At 36.4% G+C, this 22,089-nt stretch overlaps 1 protein-coding gene across 5 annotated transcripts in view; it reads right to left on the bottom strand.

The window, feature by feature from the left end:
- Positions 1-750: 750 nt before the first annotated feature.
- PIAS2 (protein inhibitor of activated STAT 2) overlaps positions 751-22,089 on the bottom strand; it is a 92,694-nt gene continuing 71,355 nt past the window's right edge. For 2 of the 5 annotated variants that reach the window (XM_032654503.1, XM_032654505.1), the window contains exons 11-14: positions 19,769-19,940; positions 11,552-11,691; positions 6,697-6,734; positions 751-4,018 (exon numbers count right to left, since the gene is read on the bottom strand). In XM_032654503.1, coding sequence (XP_032510394.1) covers positions 3,836-4,018; positions 6,697-6,734; positions 11,552-11,691; positions 19,769-19,940 — 533 coding nt within the window. In that variant the 3' untranslated portion in view covers positions 751-3,835. Of the gene's footprint in view, positions 4,019-6,696; positions 6,735-9,388; positions 9,562-11,551; positions 11,692-19,768; positions 19,941-22,089 lie in introns of all 5 variants that reach the window. The other 3 variants (XR_004353160.1, XM_032654504.1, XM_032654506.1) reach the window with 3 other exon arrangements.

Below are 22,089 nucleotides of genomic sequence, written 5' to 3'. Positions count from 1 at the left end.
GCACAAAGACATGAACTGTAACACTGCATCATGAGATGCAACCTAAAATGTCCAACAGGGAAAGGTAACAGGAAGCATGGCACATCCACACAGAATAGTTTTTAATGACATGGAATAATGCCTGTAGATTGAGAAAAAAATCAAGGCACAAATTATACCGAGAATGAATGAAACTATGTAAAATCGCAGACAAGTAGCTAAAAGACTGGCAAGAAATATGCAAAAATAGTAAAGTGCCCTTTTCCCCTTTTCTGTATTGTCTAGATTTCCCGCAATAAGCATGTATTACTAAACATAAACAAAAAAAAACCATTATTGAGTCAGGCAAGCATTAAAGAATGGGCATTTATATTTAGCCTAATCTGTTTCTCCTAGGAATTGGAGCGTGGTTCTTAACAACAAAAAAGCGGGGGCTTACAAACCAGTCATTCTTAAAAAAGCAGAGGAAGTATTAAATTCTTTCCACAAGTTTCACCATATTCGTGTAGAACTGCAGCAGAAAAGATGGTGAATCAGGTTCAGACATCAATCACCAACCTAAATGACAACTCCATCCTCCCACAAGACACAGATCCACGGTCACAAAATACAATGTCAGACCCAAGTTTAAATGGCATACTGCTCTACATTTTCCAAGATGAAAAAGATTAGGAAAGTAAAAGCATTTACTTGGGGGTGGGGGAGAGACTTTTTTTTTTTTTTACACCCATTGGGGGCTAGAGAGAAATGAAAGACAAAGCTGAGAACTAATGCTTTATAAAATTCAACTTTACTTAAAAAGACAAACTGTAACAATAAATACTTTTTTGGCAGAAGAAAAGCAGACAACTCAGTTACTAAATGACGGATGTCCAAGACTCGTCTGAAGGCAGAATGGTTCAAAGGTCAGAATCCAAAGTCAGAACAGTCTCTGTTGAATGTCATTCATCTAAAATCCAACATCTTACCTTTCTTCAAATTCTTTAAGTGTCGACCCTAGGGCAACTTGTTTTATACCAAGAATTATGGATCTCCTTATTTATACTCACACTCTTTCACCAAATCATGATTCTTTTCATTCTAGCTTTCCTGATTCTACTGTTTTGTTTGGCCTTTATAATTATTCCATGACAGATGCAAAGAATTTATACCTTCTGGGCAGAAATGGAAACAGAATCCTAAAGCAGCTCACCTAAGGGTCAGAAAGTCAGTGAAGTAAGCAGACCTTAGGTGTGAAGCTACATTCAGCACCCATTACATTGTCACGAGTTACCAAAGCAAGGAAATCCTTTAACATTTCTATGTGAATAAAGATAAAAATACAGGTTGGCTAAGTGTTTGTAAGAGACTAATAACTGCAGTTCCCCTCCTTAAACATAGTCACTGGTTGGCTGACATCTAAGTAACAGCTATAGATGACCTCCTCTGAGACTGAATTATACTTGGTTGAGCAGATATCTGGACTAGTAAAAGAAACTGCTACAAAATCAGAGCCTAAGTAAAAAATATTTAGTGACCATTCTAAAAAAAGGACAGTGGCTTAATAAGCATGTTGTTGTCACAGGGCCAAAGCAATAAAGTACTCACCTTCAAATATACATACACAAAAGTCTCAATTTTAAGATTATAAACTTAAAAGTATATTTTAAAAAATGTTAGTCGCCTGTATGAGATAAATTAAAAATTTATGTAATTCAGTGTAAAGCACCAAAAATGAACAATAAAACTGTTCACATAAACAGTGAAAAGGAAACAAAGCACAACTATAAAAGCACAGAGGTATCGTTTACAAGAACCAAGTAAATAAACTAATTTCTATTAATTTTTTTCATTTACCTGATAAAACTGTTGGTTAAACTGGGGAGGGGAGGGTCTCTGAGCATCTAAAGGGTAACAAAATGGTAACAAATATACAGCATTTCTTTATTAGCAAATTATACCACACAAATCAGGTTATTTTTTCTATCTGATTACAGAGTTAACAGAACTTGCATCCACGTGTAGAGCAGCAACATAAAATTTTACTAGGAAGAAATTCTGTATCTGGACCAAAGGACTGTAACATGGACGAAGAAGGTAAAACTGGCAACTATGATGCAACTACTGCAAGAAGATTCAGGTTCGTTTTCCATGCTTATAACTCTCCAAAAGGGATAATACATTAAGGGGATAATGCAGCCAAAGAAGGGATGATGTAGAAAATCACATGAAATTAAATGAGTACAAAAAGAGCACGGGTGGGGGGGGGGGTGCGGCATGAGAACTTGAGAAGGTGTGAAAAACCAAGCAGTGACAAGTCAGCTCCCTGGAGTTACACCAACCCAGATTGTTCCCTATCCTAACTGAAATTGGTGGACTCTTCATCTGGGCACTTCAGCTTGAGAAATCAGTTAATCATTTTTAACACAGGTTTATTTTAAAAGTAGATACAGCTTAAGGAGAGAAAGCTAAATATTAGGGAAGTATCAAGTCCTTCAGAACTCAAAATTCTGCAGCCAAATGAAAGCAAAGTATAAAATTTGGATAAAAATGTTTCTCTAAGGGTAAAACAGTTTTCTGAGAGATTTTAAAACCAAACACATAGTAAGAGAGTGGTTTTCAAAGTGGGTTTCAGGCCCATCCTCTCCTCTTCAAACCTTTCTTACATTCAAACATTTCTAATTCTGTTTTGTCTTTTGTGGCTTCAGGAAAGATTTCCTTTTAAAAAAAGGAAAGGGAAATCTGATGCCATCCCCATCCCCTTGCTACTGTTTGTTCTTTAAGTTTGAAAATCACTGCTATGAGAAAAATGAGATCTAAAACATATTTTCTTTGTCAGTGTTACTACACTGAAAAGTTTCAACACAGATCTGTACATTATCCTGTAAAATAAACGAGCAAAAGAAGTTCTTAGAAAGAAATTAAACTTTGCTATTCCCACCGCCCCTAAATCTGTTCTTCCACTGCCTCCAACCTCTCAATATTTCTAGACAGTGTGAACAAAATTCTAACAAACATTCCAGCCCACACCTTAATCTAAAAACATTTCATTTGATGGCTGCAGAGAATTTTTTTTTGAGAAGGTAAGCCCCCAACTTATAGAAACCTCTAGAATAAGAATGTACGATTACCAAAATAACACACATTATATCAGGGAAGACTCTGCATAGGGTTTCTTCAACATAATCACTAATAATAAAGAAAAGCCAAATCCCAGAACGTCACTCTGCATTCATCAGCACACAATACCAAAGTGTAAACAACAACCAGGGGAAAATGCTTAACACAAAGGCCATTTTTCTTTGATGGAATCAGGGAGAAAAGTGGAACTGCAGGAAGAAAAGTGGAACCCAAGCTTTGGCTACTTATCAAGACTTCATTACTTCAACGAAATAGAACAAATCTCCATGGAAAGGGCTCATTCAGCAAACGTAACTTCTTTCCATATATTTTTCCTTCACATCAGATTAAACAAAACTTGTCATTTCAGAATCACTGATTACATATTTTTTTAATTAGAAAAAAGTTTACTTGAATATTTACATAACTTTATTGCTGTTTATTACAACAAAAAAAATTTTAACTGATTTGTAGAATCCAACCAGTATCATATGAAATTGAAATCCATCTCTCAAGAAGATGCAGTTACAGCTGAATGTATCTGATGCTCAGAGTACAGCATGAATAAGAAAAATCCTTGCATGTCATGTGGTTCTTGCTGCAGTCATCTGTGTTCATCTCTCAGAAGGCAAAAGAATCCATTTGACACTTCAATAAATATCAAAGTAATCGTTACCAAAAAAATAGCTTCCACGGACCAGAGATCCAAGAAACAGCAGTTTTAATGAATGATTCCTAGAATCGAGTGAGTCCTCCTTTAGTCCAATGAGATGATGTCAGGAATGTTACTTCCACTGCTGGTTATGACCCCTGTCTCACTCCTGCTGCTGGATGAACTAACATGAGTACTGCTTTCATGGGGGCTGGTGGTGGTGACAGACGTACTGCTTGCTGTTAAGGGTGAGGTGAGACTATCCAAAAACATAGGAGGACAGTACTGCTTGAAACAAACAATGATGTCGATGAGGAAGAGGCTACATTGATTTTAAATATAGAGACTAGAAATTGTTAGATATGCACAAGTGATAGCCACATATTTAAATCTCAGTGGGACTTAAAAACTTCTCAAAACTTCACATCTTTGGATGGAAGGTTGGCATGAATTTTAACATTTTACATTATTTTTTGAGTGCAGCATATTCCTGATTGTCTCAAAACTCACAGAATTTGTGACCAAATATGTAGTAGTACAAAAATGTCAACAATAACTAAAGTTATTTAATACTAAATATTGGCCCCAAAATTATGACTCATACTTAATCTCAAAAAGAATTTGCTCAAATGTATTTATACCAGATTTAAAACACACTGTAAAAGGCTAATAAACTTATTTTTAATGGTGTTAAGAAAAATGCTAATGCAAAATTCAATAATTCTCTCAAAATTTAGTATTAATCAGACCCTTAAGGAATAATGTTAAGACTGATCAGCGGGAAGGCAGCATCTGACTCCTTTGTACATACACGTAACAGAACCTGTGTAATTAGAAGATAGCATACATTCTAATATAGAGACTACATGGTAGCTAACTACCACGGGATGCTCAGAAAGAGAGTTATCTCAGGTACTCACAAAATTTTGGAATAAATCTTAAAGGAAATCTAATCTAATCTAATTTCCTTTGAGATGCTTGCTTGACACCCCCTTCCAACTGTTCAAATTTCTGGTTTCTTTAACATCTTAGTTGCTGATTCCCAAACTAATTCCAACCTGAGTTTAGTACTCTAATATTGACCTGGAGGAACAGAGAGAGACAAGAGCTAAAAGCTTTATATCACCATAGAATATTTTATGTGAGAGACAACTGCACTGACTTGAGTGAGATAAGTGAGGTCCAGTATACAAGAGGAGAGGTCCTAAGTCTGTGTTTAGATTGACTGTATGAAAGAAGATCAGTAAGGATATCTGATCAATATTATCAATTCTATATATTATTCAGCCTATCATCAGAGGTATTAAAAACAGAAATTTAAAACTGAAGTTGTTTAGACTACATGATCTTCAAGAAGACCATAAAATGGGAACAACGGCCCCAGGTTTAAGGCTGCCAGTCAGTGGAAGGGCAACAACTAAAATTCAGGGTGCCTTTTAAAAAAGTAACTTAATGTTTAGGATGGACAATTGTCTTGGTTCATCAACAAAACGAATGCCAGGCACAAAGACATTCAAGGGGAGTTCTTAAAGAGCTTCTAAGAACCTCTAAAGAGAGTTGCACTGTCAGGTATTAAACTTCTTTAAAATCAATTTCTAATTTTCCACTAAAATTGAGCCAAGAATCTGGAAAAAGCCCAGAAAGTTAGCATTTTATTTCTACTACCTCTGAGGGAGTTTTTGACCACCTAGGAGTAAAAAGTACCCTTCTTCATTTGTATAATGAATGCTAGATACTACAGTCCTGCTATCAATAGCCTCTACATCTTGAAATCTTACAATACTCAGGTAGCAGCCAATCTAGCTCTGTAGCCTTTATGTGTAATTTGAACACATCTGCATAAGGATAACAGGGATTAAGGGGGCAATGTGGAGGTAAAGTAGAACAAATCTAAGGATTCAAGGAAAACTGAAAGCACAACCTCACCCTTCATTTGGCTTAGCAACAAGTTAGCCTGACACCAAGCATGCTAAATAGCCCTATAAAATCAAAATCCTCTAGGTTAAAAGATCATTTTTTAAAAAAAGGATGATTCACATTAAAAACAGTAATACTTTTAAGCCTGAAGAATCTATTTCCTTAAAAAACAGATAGATATTTTGCTACAGAATCTACTGCTGTAACAAAGTCAACTCAGAATGAGAAGAAGAAACTCCTCATTCTGTGCCTGTTACCTTGGGCCCAAATTTCCAGTGCTGTTTATGTGATCAGATACAGAGTACTGAACCAGGAAGCTGATACAAGACCTGTGGTTAGCTGATTCTGAGCAGCCTACAAAGCAGTGGTGCATGGCTCATCCTCTATCCCTCCCTACTCTCAACACTTCTCTCAAAGTCTCTTTCTCTGTTTTGCTTTTCCCTTCAGCTTTTCCCATGCCTTTTCCTCCTCTGCTCTGCCTCTGCTATAAGCCTTATCAGTGGAGTCCACACTCATTGCAAGGTCTTCATGTTGGGACGCTGGGATACTAGAGTTTCTTATCTCTGACAAAGAAAACTGGTTTATAGCAATTTTAGATTAAGGGCATCTCCAAAGTCTGAATCTGATTGCCTTTAAAAACAAGGAAGAATCAAGCTAATGATTCAGTCTGTTTAATCAGCATCAGCTATTTTCTATGTATAGAGCAAGTGTTTTACAACTTATCTCTGTAAGGTTTTAACTTCCAGTCATTGAGCACTGCTTCCCCTCATTTTAATCACTAAAATGCTCATAAGAAATGCCAACTGATTATATTAAACTAAATAAAATATAATTTAAACTTCCAGCATTAAAGGCCAAAATATAAACTGAGAACTAGCAACTTCATCCCTCCCAAGTAAAATTGTGAAATATTTATATAGTACTTCCTTTCCATCAATTTAAGTAACTGAGAGTTGACTGTCCTGATTTTATGCAACTGGTCATTTTTAGTTAGTATGACACAACCAACAATCAAATACAAATTAGTTGCTTAAATTCAGGATACATACCTGGGGATCAACTGGAATAAGGGAAAGAAAATCCAAACCTAAAACAAAAATGTTCTGTTAATAGTTGTCTCATATGTTGGAGACAAGAATTATTTCCCTAAATCATTTTTTATTTATCTTAAGTCATAAAACATTTGGGTTAATAAGGTCTTACCATTCTGCCATAGGGAAGGCCTATACCACAATCAGGATATTTATGTGGATAAAACCCAAAAATGAACATATTTCCTAACAAAACAACTAGAAAAACCGCCTCCCAGAGACTTAAAGGGGGCAGTCCAAAATTTTTCAGATAAATAGGACTAGTCAAAGCAAACTTTCCCCCTTTATCACTTAGCAGAATGAGAAGCAATAAAATGAAGATGACGATCTGGATTCGGACCATTAAAAAAACATACTTAAGACTCTTAAGGTACTTCACATTTATTTTTTAGAAATACACCACACTGAGCTTCATCTAAAATATCACTTCTTAGGCAGATAAATGTCTATTTCACGGACAGCTCTCTGTTCCCCGGTTCCCACAACAAGAGTAGCAGTACACAGTTCAACGTGCTGCACAAAGCAAGCACCTGCTAACTGCTGCTCACTAACAAGCTAAATCTTACCAAGGTTTGCTGGGTTATAAGCTAATGCAGTTTTCTAAACCAAAGCTTTGGGACTCTCCAGTTATGCTTTTGAACTAGAACTGTGGTAAAACGTTGCCCAGTAATACCATTTTGAAACATTAAAGTTATAACAATAAATAAAAAAATATTTCAGGTCTGAAAAATCTAGCAATAAACTTCAAGGTCAGTCCCCATAGACCTCTGTTTGACTAAATTTCAAAACATTAAAAAAAAATAAAAATCACATATTAGGTGTACCTTACTAAGACGGGCCAATTTCTATCCATTCTTTGAATTTTTATATGCTGGTATTCAATGTCACCTCAAGTATAATAATCATACAGAGTGTACTCTAATACTAGACTGTTACTCTAAAGAGAGAATATTAGCGGGAAATATTTAAAATATTTAATAACCAGTATGAAAATTTTATAAATCAAAATGTTAAAGTATATTTATTCCCTGATAATCTCTAAACAAGGGTATGATAAAAATACTTATCAAGTAATACAAGCTGTAGCACCAATCATTTGAAAGAAGTCATTTAATTTCTAAAGCATTTTTGAAAACTGCTGATATTTTTCATTTCATATGCCTATCACTAGCTATATGATACAGCAAGGTTTGAGCCAACACTGGAATCACAACAAACTTTTCCAAGGAGCTCCCCATTAAATTGATACTAAGTAGGTGACATATCTCAATAAGCAAAGAGTTTCTCTTCACACTAATGATACTGTCCAGTAAATCCTCTCTCTGCTTCAGCTGAACAGTAATTCACAATTTGTCTAGCCCTTATAACACCTTCTGAGAGTTTTATACATTCAACGTTTCTATTATGGACTACGTCACAAAAAGAGTTTATTTGCATATCATTTTATTGGCTTAATTGTATTAATTTTGTTTTGCTTCAAATGGTATATAACATTATTTATATAATAACTTCTGCTTTTAAAAGCTTATTTAATTTCAAATATTCAATCACTTTTAATGTTTGTTGAATAACTCAGTCCATTTGAATAACAAAATTTCTTTATAAAGCTACAGGAAGTATTGCTATTTCCGTTGGAATATTGTGTATTGAAGCCAAATCACTCAAAATGCTCATTTTCTAAAGTTTATTCCCATTTTGTAACTTCAGTTTAAATAAATACACAGGCTCGATATAATTTTCAAGCTGTTTTTGTAGTTCTAGCACTGGAGACTGCCCATCGAGGAGGTGCCAAGTGTCTCCATATTTTCATTATTTCAATTCCCATCTCTTCAGATGTACTGCAATTCTCTTTGATGATTATTTCATGTGTGCTAGTAGATATACAGTCTACTGATAAAACATTTTAAGAGATTTGTTTGATCTATATCTTTTGACACCTCATCCAGGGATAACTGAATATGGTAACTTATACAATGCCATAATAAAATGTCTAGAAATTTTTTTGAAATTTTGGTTGAAACCCATTGTCTCCCTAGCATTACACAGATGCTATATACACAAAATTCAATAATGTTTTTAATGTAAATATTTCTCACTGAAACCATTTTTCTCAAACAGTAACAAAGAAGTTCAATATAGTATTTCAGATGTTATTCCTCCTATTAAAAGAAGATTACCAACAATGTCTTGCAATTCTACTTTGTAAGAACAGACTATTAAAACCCTTACATGAAATAGATGACGTTTCACAAACAGTGATCAAATGTTATTGCCTTATTTTCTAAGTTTAGTAAAATGCTGTTTTCTTATTTCACCGTAAGTTTGAACTGCAATGATATGTTGTACTGACGTATTTTTAGGCCCTCCTAAGTATTCCACAGTTGAAAATGCTCATCTTTAACTAAAAAGCAGGTAGTGTTAAAAATTCTGATGGTACATTCTAAATGCTTTTGTCAATACTGATAAAATTGTCGTTTTAGATTTTAAATGCTTCTTCATGTGAAACTGACTCTGTATGTCTTATTAATAACAACACATTCTCCTTACTTGAGCCATGAACTTTAACAAAACATAACTCCTACATGATTAAATATGTAAATGTTTAGCACTTTCAAATTTTAATGATACAACTTTTGAGCACTATTCCCACCTGACAAATATGGCACTAGCAATAATAAGGCAGTCATATTTTTTCATGAAATAATCAAGCTGTTTTCCATTCCATAAATACAAATTATGTTTTATTTTGCATTCACTGCTGCACAGTATCAGAAGATGTTCCAAGCTGCAGTTCATTATTAATATCATTTCTTCTTTGTTCTCCTGCAGATTCAGAAGATTCATGTTTACGATGTTTAAAAGGAATGTTAAGAAATGTATTAAAAGTTTGTCATCTCTCCATTCTTGGTGTTCTATTTAATATTTTATTATAAATTATTAAACTTATAAATATCAAAACTCTGTACAGTATGACTAATTACATAAAAATTATGCACAAAAAATCTCCAAAGTAATTACTAATTACAAAAGAGCATATTAACAGTAAAACCAAAGTAAAAACTAAACTACTTAGATGTAGTAACTGCTACATAATTCATAGATGACGGTAAACTGGTAACTCTTCTAAAGTACAACAGTTCCTATTCTATTCTGTTTATCAACTGATAAGAAAGCCTTTCAACATTTTAATAATCAGTATCACTATATTGGCTTATATTGGCTAAATATCAGCCCTGGATATTAGTCTTAGTTCCTTAATGTCAGCTTGAAATGCATTTTATGAAATACACAGTTAACATATTTTACTGTTTTTCTCAAATCTGTACATTTTATAAAGTAAATAGGCTGACTTTATGCCCAAATTTTGAAATAATATAAATTCCCTGAAATTAAAAATTCATCCAAACTCACATAACTCAAAAACTAACAGGGCAAGTGATTTGTACATTGTACCTATTCTATCGCTAAATGGCCAGAGTCACTCAGTAAAAACAGAGAACGTTCATTATCTTTTTTCAGGATTTTTAATTCAAGATCTTTAGGAAACAAATCCTTCTGGAATGCTTGTTTGTAAGATGACATGTGGACACTCTTCAACTTCATTTGAAACTAGCCACACTTAAAGCAAAACATGGCAGTAAGGAATTAAGACTCTCTGACTTTCCATCTTTCTTAGGACCACGAAACCTCACCTGTAACTCAGCATCAAGCTTTGTATCAACAAATACTCTATAATTGGTGCTAGCTGGGTTTGCAAACTATTTTTTAAAATACCAATTCCCAAAGTACATGTGGAGTAAACACATTTAAGAAGCAAAAGGTACCTAACATTTTTTTTGATGGATACTATTTTTAGTCTACTCTTTTCCATTAAATTTTATTCAAACTGAATAAATGCTGAACAAATTTCAAGTGGCAAAATTACACTGGGGCAGAGTACACAACTATCAACTTCTTCAACAACACAAACTTTGCCCAACAGAATATACATTGTGCTTAAAATAAAGACCTTACTAAGAGGGGCAAGAAGAATAAATCATAGGTCAAAATTAATTTCCTAAATCCAGAAAATTAACAGGAGGAGGTGACTGTATTCCACTAAAAGGGTCCTTCAAAGAGAAGGGAAGTCATGAATTTAAGAGTCACTGGTACTAACTTGCTCAAATTTGATCGACCAAAAGTCTGCAAAAACAATGGCTATGTAGGGAGAGAAAAAGAGGGAGGGAGGAAAAAGCTTTAATTTTATAGTATGGCCTTGGTTGCATACGTCTTGGTACTAAGGTAATTCAAGCAGCCTTGAAGCTTTTAACTGTTGAGTTAACATACATATAAAAGATATCCCTCAATATTAAGCAGAGCTCTAGGGAAACAGCAGGTAGATCCTATTTTTACAGGGTAAAGCTGGTAGGCAACACTGACCTCACAGTACACCAGTATATTCTGAAGTTGTGATGGGATACCAAGAAGTGATGGGCTACCAAAAAAAGTATGAGAAAACATTCTCCCTAACCTGTGAAGCTTCCATGATAAATGAAGAAAGAGTCTCCCAGTATAAATTCTCTATGAGGAAGAATAAATTCTGTAAAATTTTCCTACTGTTTTCCTCTCATCAAAATCTACAGATTGCTCTATAGTTAAAATAATAGGAACTGAATGTGATATATTTAAAACATACTAACTTTACAGGAAGCCTCTCCTTAGCAATTTCCTTAGCATTTCTATTTAAGATATTTGAATTATATTTGCTCCACAGATTAAGATAAAAAGAAATGGTAAAACTTGATAAAAAAAAACAAAACACCTCTTCACATACCTGGCAAGTCTGATGACATGCTTGATATTGGCGTGTGGTGGAATGGTACTGAGTAGTCTGTTAATGAAGGCGGAATAGCAGCAGGATCAACCGAAGTCACACTGGGCACCCTTACAGAAGATGGCTGATACATGAGAACCCTGTTTTAAATAGCACGGGAAATTACAAACAATCTGGCTGTTAGTTCACAGGAGAGAAGGGCTGTACCACTGGGCATTGTCAGTCGTTAAGTTCACTAAGTTTCCAAACAACTATACGGCAGCTACTCACTACACAGTACTCCACTCACTCTCCTCTTTCATAACAGTCTTCACTTTAACATGAACACATGTTGGCTCTCAACAGCAGCTGTGACATAAGAGCAAGGTGGGGCTTCCCTGGTGGCGCAGTGGTTGAGAGTCCGCCTGCCGATGCAGGGGACACGGGTTCGTGCCCCGGTCCGGGAAGATCCCACATGCCGCGGAGCGGCTGGGCCCGTGAGCCATGGCCGCTGAGCCTGCGCGTCTGGAGCCTGTGCTCCGCAACGGGAGAGGCCACAGCAGTGAGAGGTATACCGCAAAAAAAAAAAAAAAAAAAAAGAGCAAGGTGGCATTAAAACATAATGGACAGTGCTGGAGCAATACATAAAACTTTGATCCACAAACAGGAATATACTCTACATAATGATTTTATTAATGTATATGTAACATGTATGTGAATATTAGTAATTTTATATATAAAGAAATTTAGAAATAAAATAGAAGACTCCTAAGATTTGATTAAAATCAGAGTACCTTTATGAGTGAAGCTACTTACTATAGCTCAAGCATGATTTCTTCCATCCTAACGTGAACTGTTAATTATTAGCGATCTTATCTGGGAATCACCCAAGCAAAGACAGCCAGTCCTAAAGCCAGCCAGCCTGATAACAACAGGCAGCAATCAGCAATTAGAATAAGACAACGACTCAGGATTTCAGACATAATATCCAGAAATAAAAACACTGGCTACCATGATACCATCTACTCTTCTAAGAGGGCTTACGACTTTGAAATTCTCTGTTCATGCTATGAAAAACACAAATTAAATACACTTAAGATACACTTTATTACTGGTATTTATACATGTACGTATACACACTATATATGTAATAATAATAACTTTATAATTTTAAGAAGCAGTATAGTTAAACATATTTTTGAAAAAGTTCAGGAAAAAAGAGAGATGATTTTGCATTCTTCCTACTTAACCTTCATTTTATCTTAGTCCAGGGTAAACAATTACAAGTTCTCAAGAAAACATCTTGAACATATACAAGAAACTAAGCAATGTTACTGACCCTCTGGCTGATGGTGGCCACCTTTTTGTCCAGCATCTTAGTGAGGCTGCAGTGGTAGCACCTGCTCTCTGAGCTCTGCGATGCCACACAAGGATGACAAGAAAAAGATAGATGCTGGAAAGTCAGCCAAGAAAGACAAAGACCAAAGGCAAAATGTGGGACAAGCTCAATAACCTAGTCTTGTTTGACAAAGCCACATAAGACAAACTCTGTAAGGAAGTTCCTGACTATAAGCTTTATTAAAACCCCAGGGCTTCCCTGGTGGCGCAGTGGTTGGGAGTCCGCCTGCCGATGCAGCGGACACGGGTTCGTGCCCCGGTCCGGGGGGATCCCACTTGCCGCGGAGCGGCTGCGCCCGTGAGCCATGGCCGCTGGGCCTGCGCGTCCGGAGCCTGTGCTCCGCGGCGGGAGAGGCCACAACAGTGAGAGGCCCGCGTACCGCAAAAAAAAAAAAAAAAAAACCCCAGCTGTTGTCTCTGAGAGACTGAAGATTCACAGTTCCCTGGCCAGCGCAGCCCTTCAGGAGCTGCTCAGTAAAGGACCCATTAAACCAGTTTCAAAGCACAGAGTTCAAATAACTTATACCAGGAACACCAAAGGTGGAGATGCCCCAGCTGCCAGTAAAGATGCATAAACAGGTCCCACCACTGTACATTTTGAAAAGTAAAACTTTACTAAACTGGAAAAAAAAAAAAAAAAGGAGGGTGGGGGACGGGGACACAGGGACATTAGGTCATTAGGACATTAAGGTCAGCATTCCAAAGCGCTGCCAGTAAACTACCATGAGCTTAATGAGAGAGGCACAGAGCTCTGTAGCTGGAAGGGACCACTACAAAGATGAAGCACAACTGACAGAAACAGTACAACCATCAAAGTTAGACTGAGGTGACAAGTAGGACCTCTAGGTGTCCTTTCCCTTGGTTGAAACTTCCTGTTATTGCTCAGATTATTAAATACTAGTAATAAGAAATGATGACATATTTGCATGACATTCTTCATACTCTAAACAACTGACAAAACTATTTCATAACCTCAATTAAAAATCTCAAACCACTTAAATAATCACCACCTATTTAAACACTGGAGTCCCTCTAAAACCAGTTTCCATTATAACATGAGGCTCTTGTCTAGCTGTTATTCTGTACTATTCGTCAAAAATACAGATGTTGTTGGAAAGGAGGAAAATGAAGTCATCTTGAGAGGACACACATGGCTGTGCTGGCAACTGCTAGTCTCAGAAAAGCAAATAAATAACATAGGTCAGAGTTCAGGAATCTTAAACTGATCCATTTGGGAGGCAAAGGAAATATAACATGCTTGAGACGGTAACATAAGCCTCATATTTCAAAACACATTTTCCAGATGTAGATGAAGATGGACAAAAACAGCAACCTGCCTCGGTTAGAATCAGAAGGTTTCTTGGCCTCCAGTGTTACCTGTCAACCTAAAACCACAAAGGTAGACTCCAGAGGGGGAAAGAGAAAACCTGAGATGAGCTCAAGTACATATGTTATATTAAAGCACATCTTTTTCTGGAGGTTTGAAGGCACTGGTCCTCTACAAGGATGAAAGTAGAACAAAAAATCACCAAAAGTATTTTCAAATTACAAACGATCCTACCTCCCACACAAGAATGTGTATCAGAAATTGGGGGCTGGGGGATGGGGATAAGAAGGAAAAAGACAGGGACTTCCCTGGTGGCACAGTGGTTAAGAATCCGCCTGCCAATGCAGGGGACACGGGTTCGAGCCCTGGTCCGGGAAGATCCCACATGCTGCGGAGCAACTAAGCCCCTGCGCCACAACTACTGAGCCTGCGCTCTAGAGCCCGTGAGCCACAACTACCGAAGACCGCGTGCCTAGAGCCCATGCTCCGCAACAAAAGAAGCCATCACAATGAGAAGCCCTCGCACCACAACGAAGAGTAGCCCCCGCTCACCGCAACTAGAGAAAGCCTGCGTGCAGCAATCAACACCCAACACAGCCATAAATGAATGAATGAATGAATGAAGACACTGGTATATGTTAGTACTAAGGAGGGGGTTTAAAAAGTGGCTCTGATTATTATGGTTGTTTCACAGTATTAATATCTTAATCATATATATATTTTTTAAGATGCAAGCTTTTGAAGAAGACCTATATGTGTGTGTGTGTTTGTATACATATGTATGTATGTGTGTGCATATATATATACACACATACAATATACACACATACATATGATTTCATTTATTTTAAAAAGTTCCTACTTAAAGGTACATTTAATCTGTCACTTTTTCTCTGACACTGAAAGAAATGAAAAGAAAAATTTCAAGTTTACAAGGAAAAGACAATGGCTGCCTTCCTCTTGCTCCCTCTTCTCGTCCTTTGATGTCTCACACTGGAGATTGTCTTTTGTCTTGATCCTGAACTGACCTTTCAACCTGGATCAGATTTATAGAAAACAACAATAAAACTCATTTTCCTACCCTGGCCCCTTTATTTCCATCTGTAGAGGAGTAAGGTCAATGTCCCAATGCACATGTCACCACAGTAACTCTTTTTTTTTTTTTAATTCTTTTTTTAACCACAGTAACTCTTAACCACTGCATATCTTCTGTTCTCATAACATGAAACGTTGAGTGATTAAACAACTATTCCTTGTTTCTCCAATACAAAATGCTGTCAAAACACATGAAAATGTCACAATCCACTGACAGTACAAATTATTAAATCAATATCTAAAATCTCAGCAAACATCAAACTATTTAGTGTAGGTTAATTCCTATTACCTGAACTTTGTAACCATTAATACAAATTCAACTTTATATAGAATGGGTGAAATTCGCCATTTGTTAGGATTATCAAATTACCTACTAGTAGAAAGATTTTTGTTTTAATCAGAATCTTCACAAAGACCACATTCAGAAAGGTAAATGATTCTGATGCCTATGCAAAAAAAGATGTATTTATAGATATGGAATATCAGGAACCATGGAGAAATGTAAATGGCTATGTCTGGTGGAATTGTGGGTATGTGATGCTATAAAATAATAAAAACATTTTTTAAAACTTTTAGTATTTGTTACTCCCTCCTCACAGGATTGGCAAATACACACACAGGCTTTATGTGTACAATATGTATGTGTACATATATAAATTTTTATAGCTGTATCCATAGTATCACAGCACAAAGGTAAACTGCTGGCATGCTGCTAGACAGCAAACATTAGTATTCTAGACTGTGTACTAGATCACTGAATTCATCATACTTGGCCCCAACTTACATGTCTGAAAATTCAGTAACTTGAATTTTTATCCATAAACCTGAAATTCACTGGGTGCTCCCACTTTATGGTCATAAAAATATTTTAAAAGATTCAATTTTGCTAATGATTCTTAATCTATTTCTAATCTTTGTTTCCTGTCTTTAGAATACCTCCTCATTAATGACAAAGCAGTCATTGAATTTCCCAGCCATGGGGTAGGGACATAATATTTAAAATTATCTTTTAATTTAGAAAAATAGCAGAAGTTTCCTAAAAGTCTTAGATTAAGGTGCCAATTTCTTCTGACAGCCTATGCAGGGAAAGAGGCTAGAAGAATTACCATCAAAGTGTTAACAGAATGCTTTTTATTTCTTGATGCTTTGAAAAATTGTTTATAAGAATAATTTTTTTCAAAAACAATACCTCTTAAAAAATAACTGCTCACCTGAATTTTAGACTGTAACTTAAAGTAAGTTTTCCTGTTTTTCCTCTATTTCCCATTTGCTTACTATCATTGACCAAGAAGTCCTATGATAAACTTACACCTCAGGAAAAATTTCTAGATGCTGACACAAAAGAGAGGATACGAACAGAATGACCAGGAACAAAAACCAGGAGATAAAAAGTAAGAGTTGGAAGGGATTACAGAAATGATATAACCATAGCGTGAGTCTCCACTGTGACACCCGGACAGGTGGCATCCACTCTTTCTTAACACAGAAAATGTGATTTTAGCACAAAACATCAACTTCCTTAGTGTTCAGAAAACTCCAACGGGAAGTTTTTCCATGTATCTTTCCTCCATTGGACTTAGATCTGCCAAATGTTATAACAAAGAATAAACTTAACCCAGTTCATCAATGACTCCCGTTCAAGAACTACAAGATAACTATAACATATTCTTTTCTCCTGGCTTAACAGCTTCAATCCTTAGACCCATTCATCCATCAGGCTATGTTTCCACTATTCACCATCCTGTTTCCCTCCTCTGGCTGCTCTCATTAATACCCTTCTTGATGACAGCCCTGACTAAAATGGTCTAAGTGAAAGTCTTCTAGCCTAAAAATGGAACGAAACTGGCATGCGTATGTATCCTGGACACTGCTTCGCTTATTAATGCAGTCTAAGAACAAATCAGCTCAAGTGGTGAACCCTTCAAACCATTAAGTGAATTCTGACACTTCAAAGAGTTTCTATCAGGAATGGCCATTAATTTATGGAATGTCACCATCTATTAAAATGACTATATACAGTCATCCCTTGGTATCTACAGGGGATTGGTTCCAAGGACTCTCCCACCCCCCACAGATACCAAAACTCATGGATGCTCAAATCCCTTATATAAAATGGTGTAGTACTCGCATATCCCCCATATACTTTAAATCATCTCTAGATTACTTTATAATACTTAATACAATGGAAATGCTATGTAAATAGTTGCTGGCAGCAAAGAGCAAATTTTGCTTTTTGGAACTTAAAAAAAAATTTTCCCCAAGTATTTGTGATGATCCATGGTTACCCGAATCCATGGATATAGAGGGCTGACTTGTTGTCCTATGACAAGATCCATTTTATCAATGTATTTCCTAATAATAAAGCATTCTTAGATAAACCCTACTTGGTGGTAATGGATGCCATTTTAATGTATTATTAAATAATTTACTAAGACTGAATTCAGAATTTTCACTGAACTTCCTGTTTCATAATGGTTCTTCTCTTTTGGCTGTTAATGCGTAAGTCTAGTTAGGGTATTAAGAGTTATGTCAACTTTGTGGAATGAGCTGGGAAGCTGCAATTTACGGACATTTTAAACCAAAATTTTCATGTGTTGCTGGTTTAGTCAAAAGTTTCTACCTTATACTCACAATGTTAGTTTTTATTTTCTTTTTAACCTCGATGAGGAGACTTACATCTATCTCTACGGTAGCTGACCGCAGGTGTGAACTGTCCTGATTCCTCTGCATGTTGAAGTCATTTCAGATTGTCACCCAATGTACGTGCCACTCCTCCAGTTCTGAGTCCTCATCAAGTATTGGTAAAAATGTGCAAAAGGAACATAGAGGGTAGACCCTTATGGCGAGCCACCAGAGACACCCTCTATGATCACAGTAACTCATGAGTCCATATCACTACGCACAACCCTTCAACCTGGCAGGAAACCATCTAACTATAGCACTGTGCAACCTATGTTTTTCCAGCATATTCTAAAGAGTTTCATTAGAGAGTAAAATCTGGAAATACCATATCTAAGTATTCATTCCCATGATTCTCCACTTTAGTAAACATTTCAAAATTACATTTTCATTTTTTATTATTTAAATGCTAGAAGTGCCAAACAAATTGTCTGAAAGGAACAATAAATGATCAGCATACCCCCCAAAAATCCCACTTGAAATACTTATTTCATTTTCTGTTCCACTAAAAAAACAAACAAACAAAAAATACCCTTACTGTGATACATAAATCACATCTGGAAATATAAGCATTTTAACAGTGAAGAAGGCAGCACAAAAAGTTTAATTCTCCTGGTTTCAAAAGTAACTATAAAAAAAGAATGTTTCAAAAGTGCACCGAGAATATAACTCCACTTGTATAAAATGTCTAGAAAAGGCAAGTTTATAGAGATAAAAAGATCAATGGTTGTCTAGATTTGGGGTGTGCATCAGGATTAACTGCAAATGAACATGAGAGATGTTTACTGGCTGTTCAGAATATTCTACAACTGAATTGTGATGATGACTATACAGCCCTATGAATTTACTAAAATCACTGAACTGTGCAACTGAATACTTAAGATGGGAGAATTTTATGGTATATAAATTATACCCCAATAAAGCCATTAGAGAAGAGAAGTGCTATGAGAAGCCAAAAGATAAGGCTGGCATACTCAAGTTTGAAACAATATGTTCATAGATGTCAAGAGAACCCGCTGCTGCTTTCCTGCAGATTCCAAAATCTCTAAGAAGCACCTATTGCTAAATACTCAAACCTGTCACTCACTATAGGTCAGCAACAGCTTCTGCCAGATGACTCATAAATAAACGCTAGACTGCTTTTACTAGCCCATATTTTGCCCTGGAGAGGGTGAGAAGGGAAGGCAATCAATTTTTTACTGAGACAATGACCATGTGGTTGACACTGAGGCTGAGCTCTTTCATTATCTTATTGAAACCTGAATTTAATCTTATGAGGTAGGCATTATTTAACCCCATTGTACAGAACAGGAAAAGGAGGCTCAAACAAGTTAAATATTTCAACCAAGATCACAGAATGAGTAAGCAATGGTGTCAAAATTGGAATCCACACTTGTCAGATTCCCAATTCCACACACTCGGCTTCCTCATGTTGGTCTGTGATGCCAAATTTACTCCTTCCAAATAGATTCAAGAAAATAACAAAAAGTATCAAATTTGAAATAAATATTTAGACATGAGAAGATTTCAACTCTCACTTCCCAAAGATGGGAATATATTCTTCATCAAAATTTGCTTTCCTATAAACAACATGCTCACTTGAAAATATTTCAACTGAACAAAAGGCAAATTAAAATAGCCCTATATGGTTATGCAACTCTCAGAGACATTTACAAACTTATCCCAAGAATAGTTAGTTCCAAGTGTAATAAACAATAGTGAACTATAAATTAACAAACCCTTTGGTTGGGCTGCTTTGTGTTTCTGACATAAAGATGCATTTCCTTTTGGCAGGAGGGTCTTCCTCTTCATCAGAAGAGCTTTCTATTGTTAGGTCAATGACATCCACTTTCTTCTTGCTTGCCTCATTGGCTACAGTCACTGAACAAGGCTTACTGAGGACACCTGCAGCTGCAAGTAGGGAACAGAGGGGCAAAAAAGTCAAAGGTGTAACACGAGCTCTAACCATAAGAGTTTTAACTGTGTAGCACATCCTGGAGAATACACAGCCAATAAAGCCCATACTCTGTCCCACAGACAGAGACCAACTCTCTAACTCCAGTCATCTGTCTATAAAATGACTGCTTACCTAGGGAGACAGGGTGAACGCTATGCCTTGTGAGAAGATCAAAAGCCTCTTTCGGATGGCACACTCCGCGTTATCTCCCCAGTACTGGGACAGATTTGCACAGATCCTGCACCTCACGCTGTCTCCCTAGGTGAGGACTCATGTTATACAAAGACATCCGGAGTTAAGGGGCTGGTCTCCGGCCATGGACAAGAGTATGTAGCTTTACTGGCTGTGTATTCTCACAGACATGTGGGAGGGTTAAGTCAGAATCATACTTCCAATCTAGCAAAGCAGTGGTGCTCACATCAAAGAATATATAAGCTCTGCACCATAAGCAAGAACTTGATAAAATTTTCACCTTGCTAAGTGGAAAAAACCCCAAACATCTCACTTAAGTTACTCAGACATGTAAGTTTTTCTTACCAGCTATCTACTTAGGTTCTCCTTTCTGCCCACTACAATAGTCTCACATGATATGTTAACTCACCATTTCAAAGAGTGGTGAGTTGACTCACCATTCTACTACAATCTATTTAGTAGAAAATGCATGCTACTTGATAATGGAAAAGCAGCAGCAACTAATTAACTAAATCACTACTTTTCTCAAGGATGAGGAAAACCCTGATCATTCCACCCATAGGTTCAGTAACAATCACAAGAGAACGATTAATATTGACATAAATCCTTTACTTTTTCCTCTCTTTTTACCCTGAACGCCTATTATTCATTACATTATTAGAATGTTAAATATAGTCAGCACAAAACTCAAATGCAGTGACTGGACTATGTCAGATAAAAAGAAACTAAGTTCACCTATCAGTTTCAATTTCTCAAACAACCTTTATTTTCCCCACTCAGGGTAGACAGCACAGGGAGTTGAAGGTTGAGTATAATTCCTAGGTAACCAAGGCAATAGTCAAATTTCTTCCCACAAGGCAATGGAAACAATTAGTTCACTTCTTTACCAACTAACCTATGACCATCTTCCCCCACCCTCCATTAATGGATGATACAGCATCTCTAACCACACCTCCACCTGGGGTTCCTCCAATAGGTGCTCTAAAAATAATTCTGAGGGACCTCCCTGGCAGTCCAGTGGTTAAGACTCCATGCTCCCAATTTAGGGGACATGGGATCGATCCCTGGTCAGGGAACTAAGATCCCGCATGCTGCACAGTGTGCAAAATAAATAAATAATTTTTTATAATTTTTAAAATGAAAAGTTCCAAATAAGTGTCCACAGAAATGTCATTTATAATTTTCCATGTTGTAACAAGCACCATATATTAAAATGATTTTAAAGAACACAAGTAACAAATGTTGGAGAGGATGTGGAAAAAAGAGAACTCTTGTGCACTGTTGGTAGGAATGTAAACTGGTGCAGCCACAGTGGAAAACAAAATGGCAGTTTCTTAAAACATTAAAAATATAACTACCATATATGACCCAGCAATTCCACTCCTGGGTATATATCCAAAGAAAACCAAAAACACTAATTCGAGAAGATACATGCACCCCCAATGTTCATAGCAGCATTATTTACAACTGCCAAGATATGGAAGCAACCTAAGTGTCAACAGATGAATGGATAAAGACAATGTGGTATATATATGTATTAATATATACAATGGAATATTACTCAGCCATAAAAAACACAAAATTTTGCCAGTTGCAGGAACATGAATGGACTTGGAGAGCATTATGCTAAGTGAAATAAGTCAGAGAAAGACAAATACTATATGATATGACTTACATGTGGAATCTTAAAAATATAACAAACTAATGAATATAAGAAAAAAGAAGCAGACTCACAGATACAGAGAACAAACTAGTGGTGACAAGTGGGGAGAGGGAAGAGGGGAGGGGCATTATTACAGGGGTGGCGAAGCAGGAGATACAAACTATTAGCTACAGGATAAGCTACAGGATGTGTTGTACAACACAGGAAATATAGCCAATATTTTACAATAACTATAAATGGAGTAAAAT

The sequence above is a fragment of the Phocoena sinus genome, chromosome 14 (genome assembly GCF_008692025.1).
Source record: "Phocoena sinus isolate mPhoSin1 chromosome 14, mPhoSin1.pri, whole genome shotgun sequence".
NCBI classification, from domain to species: Eukaryota; Metazoa; Chordata; class Mammalia; order Artiodactyla; family Phocoenidae; genus Phocoena; species Phocoena sinus.
Note: the sequence above shows the minus strand (reverse complement) of the source record. Positions and strands in the feature narration are given on the sequence as shown.